General features: G+C 44.8%; 1 protein-coding gene across 1 annotated transcript; it reads left to right on the top strand.

Moving 5' to 3' along the window:
* Positions 1-5,884: 5,884 nt before the first annotated feature.
* Positions 5,885-8,079, top strand: HOXC11 (homeobox C11; the record flags this gene model as incomplete). The annotated part of the gene is made up of 2 exons (XM_082332233.1): positions 5,885-6,560; positions 7,847-8,079. The coding sequence occupies 2 exons, from the start codon at positions 5,885-5,887 to the stop codon at positions 8,077-8,079; spliced, it is 909 nt and encodes a 302-aa protein (XP_082188359.1).
* Between the last annotated feature and the right edge of the window lie 1,321 nt (positions 8,080-9,400).

Below are 9,400 nucleotides of genomic sequence, written 5' to 3'. Positions count from 1 at the left end.
CAGAAAACACATTTTCCCTGCCACAATTTCCGACTTTTTACACGGTTTTGCACATTTTAGTGGCGCTGCTAAAGTTATCAAGAGGGAATGTCTGGTGAATAAAGGACTTTTTTTTTGTTGAGGTTTGGGTGTGTTTTATATGTCTACCTTTGTGTTTAAATAAGTATTTTGAGAGGTTTGGAGGGGGGGATAGAGAGGGAGGCTGTGGGATAGAAATAGGTGTTGCTTAACGAGCTCCTCTGGGTTTCCTGTCTCCTCCAGGCTGAATTTCGCAGCGGCTCTAGGAGCGAGCTTAACACGCTGTGAAGTTTTACTCGAATTCCCCAAACCTCGCCTTTTTCACATGCTTCAGCAGCTCCCTGCAACCGAGCTGGGCAGAAGAAAATAAAGTAAATAAATAGATGGGAACACAGAGGCGTTGATATTCCCCCGGCCTCAGCTCTCCCTGCGGAGAAGGTGGGGAAGGACCCGTGGCCGACGAGAAAATAAAAAGAAGTGGGAAGGCCGATTGGCGAAGTGTTAGTTATATTGGTTATTATTAAGCCCAACTCTTCTTAACGCCTTTTCGGCATCACTTCTAGCTGAATCCGACACCCGCCGCACATTTTTATCCCAGACAGCCCCAGCCTTGCCTGCGGTTGGGAAGCATAGTTCAATCTGCTTTTATCTTGATTAAGTCCACATGATTTTGAACTTGCAGCTCAGGTCTAGAGAGATCTAAGTCTTTTTTTTTTTCCTCCCTTTGAATTGTTCACAGCTTATATAGTTTTCTTTCGCAGCCTGGCGTCCATCCAATTAAATTTATCTTTGCCATTTGGGGACAATAATATTTTCCAAGCGCTTCCCACTTGTAGCTATTGTCTCTCCCTTCAGATTTCCTATACCCATACGCGGTGTCTCGTAATCTGTTTACTGGCCTGGGTTTCCTCTCTTTCTCTATTTTTTTTTTTTTTTGGTTGTTTTTGAAGTCCGTCTGAGGAAGGAATTGTAGTACCGGCGTGGAAGGGAGGGAAAAATCACCCTGAGAACATCTGATAGGCCAAAGTCATTAGACATCCGAAGTTGGAGCCTATTTAGCAAGAGCAAAGCCCATCTCTGCAGCTGCTGGGAGATGCAGCCGCCAAAGCGGCGCTTCTTGCACCCCTGCCAATGCATTTGCAGCCCCGAGTGAGCACAGGTTAGCCATGCAGGTTGGAAAAACTCCTTTATTTTTCCCTCAAAGCAGGGGGCAAAGCAAATTCCGATCAACTCTCTGAAACAGGGAAAGATTCAGGGTCTAAATAATGCATCAGGTATCTTGAGAGCATTGTAAGTAGCAATGGGTAACGTGGTAAGCCAGGTTGGTATCAAATATATTCTTTTCTTCTTCTTCTTCCTTTTTTTTCTTTCTTCCCCCCCTTTTTCCCCCTCAGCCAGTCGTTTCCCTACTGTACGGGCTCGGACAAAGGCTTCTTTATGGCAAAACTTTACAAAAAAGGTTTTGCCCGAAGTTGGGAGGCTGCTAACGGGTTGGCATTGCGTTCAGACAGCTCCAGCTGGGGGGGGAGGAAAAAAAAATAATATCTTTTCTCTCCAATGGGAGAAAAAAAAAATGAGGAATGATTTATTGAGAAGAGTTCAAGTACAGGATTAACCTAAATCAAAATATAACTTCAGATGTTTACACAGATCAGCTAAAGCCAACTTTCACAACTCCAAGTTTTTGATTTTCGTACAGTCGCTACAATGTTTTTTGGTCGCCAAATGCCTCTAACATCCCCTTAAAATTCATGTTAGTAACGCAAAACACATCTTACAAGCCTTGAGCCTATTTGCCTGCTGAAAACGCTGTTAAATGTGTTAAGTGTTTGCTTTACACCAAGCAAATGAGTGCGGGCTCCGGAGCGGGGCGGGGGGGCTTGGAATTTTTTTTTTTTCCTTGCACTTTGCTTTTTCTGCTGGGGCAATTCGGGTCGGGAGAAGCCTCGGGCTGAGATGCCAGGATAAAGCTGGGTATTTAAATACATATATAATTGCAGGAGAGGGACAAGGAGCTCGGAGCTCGGTGCTGCCGCCTCCTTCTCCTTCCCTCTGGCTGAGAAATAACTAAATAAAGGGGGGGGGGAAACCTTCCAGACGGGGCAGTTTCATCTTATGCACACAGTCATATCAAAATGACAAAATCAGACCTTTCCTCCCCGCTTCTCAAGTTCCCCTAGATATTTTTCCCCTCCTTTAAAGAGCACAAACAGAGCTTTTCTTTAATTTCCCCCTCCACGCTCTAACCTTTCCCATTCGCTAGGAAATGAAGCAGGTTTAAAAAAATGAAGAGGTTGAAATGCTCTGGATGCTTTAAGGCTATGCCTTAGAGTTATTTGCCTTTTTTTTTTTTTTTTTTTAAGGGCAACCAAAAGGAATGCGAGCCGCCAGCCCTCATTCCGTTTTATGGTGGTCACTTTGGTGGTCAAATTCAAGTGCTGTGACTCCACAGCTGCCTCCTCTCTGCTTCCTTGCAGGAAGCAGGCAAATCCCATCCTTTAAACTGGGTTTAAAAACCAAAACGACACCAGGGCTTGGTTGAGATGTATTTACCTACGAAGAGCAATAAATTATTCACGCACCTAGAGGAGAGACGGCGAGTTTTATGCCACACGGGGTTTTGGTGTTTGCTGTTGTGTTAGGGTTTTTTTGGGGTGTATGGGCTTTGGTTTGGGTTTAAGAAGCTGCTCAGATATCGTTTTTTTCAACTACCCGCTCTAATTCCTCGCCTGGATGCAAAGCTTCACGCCTACAGCCTTCCTACGGATTGCAGATCGGAATAAATTTAACAAAAAATTTATATTTTAGAGCCTTTCCCCTTTTAATCGGAGGGAGAAGATCCTCCGCGCAGGTTGCAAACAGAAGGGAATTGGGGAAAAAAATAATTACACTCATAAACAATAGCTTAACATTATTAGTTTGTAGTTAGTATTAATACTGGTCCATAAAAAGCCAAGTTAAAAGATCGCTGACACTTTAATTAAAAGTTTTGCCCAAAACGACGTCCAAGTCATAAAATAGGGCAGATTACGGAGCTGAAGAAATCCATCTCTGCAGCCAGAGTTCTTGGCCCTACATATATATGTGTGTATATATATATATATATTCATCAGCCAAACGGTGCATTAGAGAGGAAAACACAGCTCATTTCGGAATTACAGACATATTTATATCTGTGTATATCTCTATCTCCACACACACGCATTCACACGCCCCGATCCCTTATAAAAAGGGTTTTATGAGAACGGCTCTTTAAATAGCAAATACAAAGCTAGCGGAGGGGGGGGGGAAATCCAGAAATTAATGAGAAGAAATGATCAGGAGTGCGTTGTGGCGTTAGGGGGATGCAGAAGGCTCCAAGTGAGGAAGAGCACACAACCTTAGGCTGTGAAGCCGCCATGTTTCCCTTCAACATTTCTAATAAATACATAAAAATCCGGGCACACCGCCTGATAAGCGCTACAGTTTGGAAAGCTCTGCTGAAATACCCGCTGTATTTTTTGCTCAGGCATCCTGAAATCCTTCGCTCCCTGCTCGGCTGCAAGGTACGGACTTGCGAGGCTGTTTTCTTCCATGAAAATCAACTTTTTTTTTTTTTTTTTTCTTTCCCCCCCTTTTCTCCCCCTTGCATTGCTGCAGAATTGCAGGATATTTCTATTTTTAGCAGAGGCTGCAACCTCCGCCCGCTTGCTGGAGGTGCGTTTTCCTCCCCGTTTCTCTCCACCTCGCCCAGGAATTAAGCAACCCCCCCGGGGAAGAGGCAAACAGCAGGTTGGGTGCTAGCAAATTAAATAAAATCAAATAGAGAGGAGCGAAGTGACAAAGGAGCTGCCCAGGGATGCTCAGCTCCAGGGGGGACATCCCCGGGCTGGGCTGGGACCCTCTGCTGCTCCTTCCTGCTGAATTGGTTATTTTCGGGTGATTTTAGGCGTTATTTTATTTTTCGGGGAGCAAAGCGAAAACCCGGCAGCCGTCGAGGCTTTTTCTGCTGCTAAAGCTGAGTGCTCTGAGGCTGAGATTTGCCTTTTTTCCTTCTTGCTGCTTGAATTTACTGCGACTCGATTTGACAAGATCCTCTCTATAAAAGCCTCTCACTCTCTCCTGGTGCCTCAGTTTTCTTCGCAGTATTCAGCCCACCACCAAATAGATCCCACGACGGAGTTTAGTTCGGGTTTACGTGTGGACAATTCAATATTTGTATTTATTCTTCCTTTTACTGGGCGTTAGAAAAGGGATAATTCAAGGGGAAAAAACCGGCTAAGTGGCATCCTGTAAAGAAAGGGATAAAAAGGGGGGGACGCGCTGCGATATTTTCATCTGCGGATGAAAGCAGCCACCTCCGTTGGGCAGAGAAATAATTTCCACCTCCGGCGGATGATTCCTGACCCAGGTGAAAACCCGATTAGCGCCCAATTGTTGCAGGCAATTTTGTTCCTTCAAGCCTGTTTCCAGGCGGTGGGAGAACCCCTCGCAGCCCGGCACCGCGCAAGTTACGCGTCCTTCAGGTGCACCTTTCCCATGCCTTTGCAGAAGAGATTTTGGGGTTTTTTTCCCAGATAATTTTTTTCCCCCCTCGCCTAATAATTCTTTGCAAAACTCGCAAAATCTCTGGCAGCACCTCGGTATCCCTGGGTTTTCGCATGAAAAAGCAGAAGGACAGAGAAAGCGGAGGCTCCCGGGGCAGGGGATAGAAGACAAATGACTTTAATAAGAATACCTTTTTTAATTCAGCTGGAAGAATAAATGATGAAAGTATCGCTGAAAGTACATTCATTGATTGACAATAAACAATTGCATTAAATATTCAATATGCCACTCTTACGTAATAAATATTTAACCAAACATTAAAGGAGGTTTTCGAATATTTATTAGTCATTGACTTAATTCATTTGCTCTATTCTTTGATATATCACTAATTCGATATCAAAAGTCATTAAGCCAGGCCTGCTTTAACTTTAAAGTTGGGAAGTTGACGCCAGCCCCCGCACGCTGCCATCGCTTCGGTGGTATATTCTCCATAAAGCGTGCCAACTTGCTTGATGTATAGTTGATGTGCACACAGAGATCAACATAATTAGCGTATGTTAGAGGCTTGTTAATTAGCACCAATCCCCTCACGCCCAGATAGAGAGAGATAGAGATTTACTTATAATTTCGCAGCCCAGCTGTGGGAAGAGCTGGGCATTCCCGCCCGCGGCGAGGGCTGGAGAAATGTTGGAAAACTTCCTTCTGCATCTCCAGCTATTTTATTGAGCTACCTAAAGTCTATGCAGGAACGCTTCTAAGGATAGAAATAGCCGTAATAATAAATTATAATAATCAGCGGAATTAAAATATTAAAAAAAAGGGTGGAAAAACACCGTTCGAGCTCCCTAAGACCCTCCCTCTCCCTCCCCCCCCCGCCCCAGCCCAAATCGCCCCCACCCCATCTCCAAACCCTGCTGAAAGGCAGCGAGAGCAGAATCCAAATGGGAAGGAGAGGAGGGAAAAAAAAAAAAAAAAAAAAAGGCAAGGGGGAAAAAAAAAAAAAAAAGCAGCAACTTCACAAGCCGCCCCTTGTACTTGTTCTGCTTTGAATGCTTACAAGGGGTGTGCCTTCAGGAAAATGAATACAAATCTGCAATTGATTTTCATAATGTTTCTGCGGTGTTTGCAAACCAATCGTTTGAACCTCTGAGATCTTACCTAAGTGAACCACTCCTACGCATCTAAGTGCTCCAAACTGATATATGACAATATCTACTTTGGATCACGTGTCCGCCGGAGCGACTAAGACGGATAGCGCGTCATCTCGCCTTCCCAAATTTTTTCCCCTCCGCACATCGGATCCAAAACATCTAGCTATAGGAGCAAGAAAAGGAGAAAGATGTTTAACTCGGTGAACCTGGGCAACTTCTGCTCCCAGTCGCGTAAGGAGCGGAGCGCCGAGTTTGGAGAAAGGGCAGGTTGCGCTTCTAATCTCTACCTCCCCAGCTGTACCTATTACGTCCCTGAATTTTCAACTGTGTCATCTTTCTTGCCACAGGCCCCCTCTCGCCAAATCTCCTACCCTTACTCCACCAACCTCTCGCAAGTGCAGCCCGTGCGAGAGGTCTCCTATGGTCTAGACCCCTCAAGTAAATGGCACCACCGAAGCAATTACGCCTCGTGTTATTCCGCAGAAGATCTGATGCATAGAGAGTGCATCCCGCCTTCCACCATGACCGAAATGCTAATGAAAAACGAGAGCGTGTACAGCCACCACCACCCCAGCTCCAACCACCCGGCATCGACGGGATTCTACACCAGCATGAACAAAAACACTGTCTTGCCCCAAGGTTTCGACCGCTTCTTCGAAAATGCCTATTGCGGGGCGGAAAATCCGACCGAGACCTGCCTGCAGAAGGGCGAGGGCAAAGTGGAGGCAGAGCCCCAAGCCCACGCACTGTCATCCCGCGGAGAGCAAGGTATAGACCCGGAGGATGAGGAGGAAAACACAAACCCAGGGTCTTCAGCCTCGTCCTCTTCTGTCACCAAGGAAGGAAGCAAAAGCAGCAATTCGAGTAGGTAGAGCAGTAAATGGAAAGGTTAAGGGACTAGCCCGTGTGTTTTGTCGGTCAAATTTTATGTGGAGTTTTATAAGCATTCAAAGGATTTTATTATAACCTACAAAGCTCTTTCTTCCAACGAGAAGAATTTTTACGATGGGAAAAGCTCTTTGAAAAAAATGGAGATGTTAGGCGCAGACACAGTATCTTAGAGTCTGTGAAATTTTAAAAGCACACCATCGTGACAAATATTAACTTTGATCATGAACTTACATGAGCATTTTAAAAGGATTTGGTCCCGGGTTGCTGAGGGTAAAAGGCAATTGGGCAGAACACTACTTTAGCTGCCTGTGCTTTCTTTTAGGCATTAAGATGCATGCAAAATGTTTGGGGCTGCCTTTTTTTTTTTTTTTTTTCTTTTTAATTAAAACTGTATGTTGAGTCTTTTCTCTTGGTGGGGGTGCGGTGCTGAGGGGAAATCTGCCGAATTCGCAGGCAAAGCGGAGCATTTTCTTCGACTTTTCCGTTTAAAGTGGCATTTATTCTCCTCCAAGCCTGGTGGAGCGCCTAGCTTTTGTCAGGAAGGGCTTTTACTTACGTGCTTGTTTGCCTGGGTCTTCTGGGGTTTTTTTTTTTGCATGCCCTCACATTTTCTAGGCAGTCTTGGAGGAGCTTTTTTAAAGGCTGAATCCAGGCAACTTTGCAAGTTGGCGTTCAGCGAGGGGCTCTTTTGGGAAGAGGGGAGGCTCGGTTTGTTTTCCTATTCGCTTTCGTGGTGCAAGTCCCCTTTTGCAGCTCAGATGCTAAGTTCTCTTTTACTTTGATTCCTTTTTGCGTGTGTGGCGAGGACTGGAGTTAATCAAAAACTTATGCGGAACATAATATCTAGTTCCTCTAATTCCAACCTTGCTCATGCTGTTTCTATACAGATAACAGATTTGCAGCTGAGCGTGGGGGTTTCCCCCCCCGCCCCCAGCCTCCCTACACCCAGCTCCAGCAGCCTGCTGCCTCCAGTCCCAGCCTGGTCTTTAGTTAAAAAAATAACCTATCTGCCCCGAAAATGTCCGCATCTGCCTGCCTGAAGCTCCGTGCAGTGGGAAAAGAATTACACCACGGTCCTTAAGACCCTGTGTAACCTCACCTCTGCTACCCTTAACAATAGGCGAACCGCTGGAAGATATCTCCCCCCGCATTAATACCCGGAGTTGTTAAGCTGCTCCTATCTCTCTGGTCAGCTGTGAAGATGAGTCTGTGTCTTGCCTTTCCTTAGGATGTTTACCCTGCCTTCTGGTTCTTTTAAGGTGCTCCCAGAACGAGGAAGAAGAGATGCCCCTATTCGAAATTCCAGATCAGAGAGCTAGAGAGAGAATTTTTCTTCAATGTCTATATAAACAAAGAAAAAAGGCTCCAGCTGTCTAGGATGTTAAATCTTACTGACCGACAGGTTAAAATTTGGTTTCAGAACAGAAGAATGAAAGAAAAAAAATTAAGCAGAGACCGCCTGCAGTATTTCTCTGGAAATCCCTTGTTGTGAACATCTTTTGAATCCCCTCTGCTGGCGAAGTGTATGAGTATCGCGGAGGAACAGTTGCGAGCATGGGTTTGCCCTTTGAGTCGACAAAGCCACCTCAAAGTTTAAGCCTTTTCGTTACTTCTATTTCTATGTCCGGGACAGAGCTGAGTAACAAAAGGAGTGAGATTTTCTTTCAGTTCCCGCTTCAAGGACTTGAATTCCATGAACATTTTATTTAACTTTTTTTTGTCTTTCTTTTTTTTTTTTTTTTTTTGCCTGAACAGGTTGGGATTCTCTTTTTTATTATTATTATTATTATTATTTTTATTGTTATTATTATTTAGGCACCCTGTCCAGTTGAATAAATCGCCGTGCTGTGTGTTACTCCCCCGGTGATCTCGGTAGGCAGCTGTGTGATCCCAAGAGCGGCCCCAGTCTCCCAGTAGGATCAAACCACTTCAACTGGGGCGAGCGTGGGGTGTGGGTGGCTGCGAATGCACCCACCGACGCGCGTGTCCTCCGCGGGTGTGCGCGCATCCGCAGCCACCGCACTCGGCTCTTCTCCAGGCAGAAGGAACATCGTTATTTCCACCTCCTCCATCCACCCTTTCTAGCTCAAAATATATATATATGTGTATATATACGGGACTGTGTGCGTATATATCCATATATATATTCTCTGCAGTAGCCTTTCTACGTGTCGAGTCGGGAGGGGGGGAAATCCAGGCGAAAATACATTCACAATAACTGGCTCTGAAATGGTTTGTAAATAAATTTCGTAGTGCTTTTTTTTGTTGTTGTTGTTGTTCCTGGAAATGGGAGACGAAGACCAACAAGAGAAAAAAAAAAAAAAAATCCTGGGGGAAAAAAAAAAAAAGAATTAAAAAAAAAAATCTTTGTGTATGTAAAGTGAGTCCCCGGGATACTCTGTGAAATTCTGTGGCAAATAAAGACATTGCAAGCTGTTCTACATTATGATTTTATTTGACCATTTTATTAGAATTTCCCCTCTTAAAAGCCTCTTTGCGGTCATTGTGGTGTGGGTTCTTCTCTCGGAGTTTCAATACCTGAATGCATATCAGAAATATCATCATCCATATTCATGGGACTCGCTGCAATCTGCTCTAACAGGACTGGGCTGAACACCAGCCCCCCACCTTGGAGCCCAGGTTTGGTGGGGAGCTCACTGCGTTCACCAGCGCGCTGAAATTTATAGGATTTTTCTTGGCCCAGTAATCCTCCTCTGAATTTGGCTCCAGATGTCCTGCGCTGTTTTCCGGTTGTAGTTAATCTTTTTGCATTTTCATGGGAACAATGTATTAGTCTTCTTAAAAAAAAAAAA

This window comes from Platalea leucorodia, assembly GCF_965183815.1.
Source record: "Platalea leucorodia genome assembly, chromosome: 23".
Lineage (NCBI taxonomy): Eukaryota > Metazoa > Chordata > Aves > Pelecaniformes > Threskiornithidae > Platalea > Platalea leucorodia.
The sequence above is the reverse complement of the archived record's forward strand: the minus strand, read 5'-3'. Positions and strand labels throughout refer to the sequence as shown.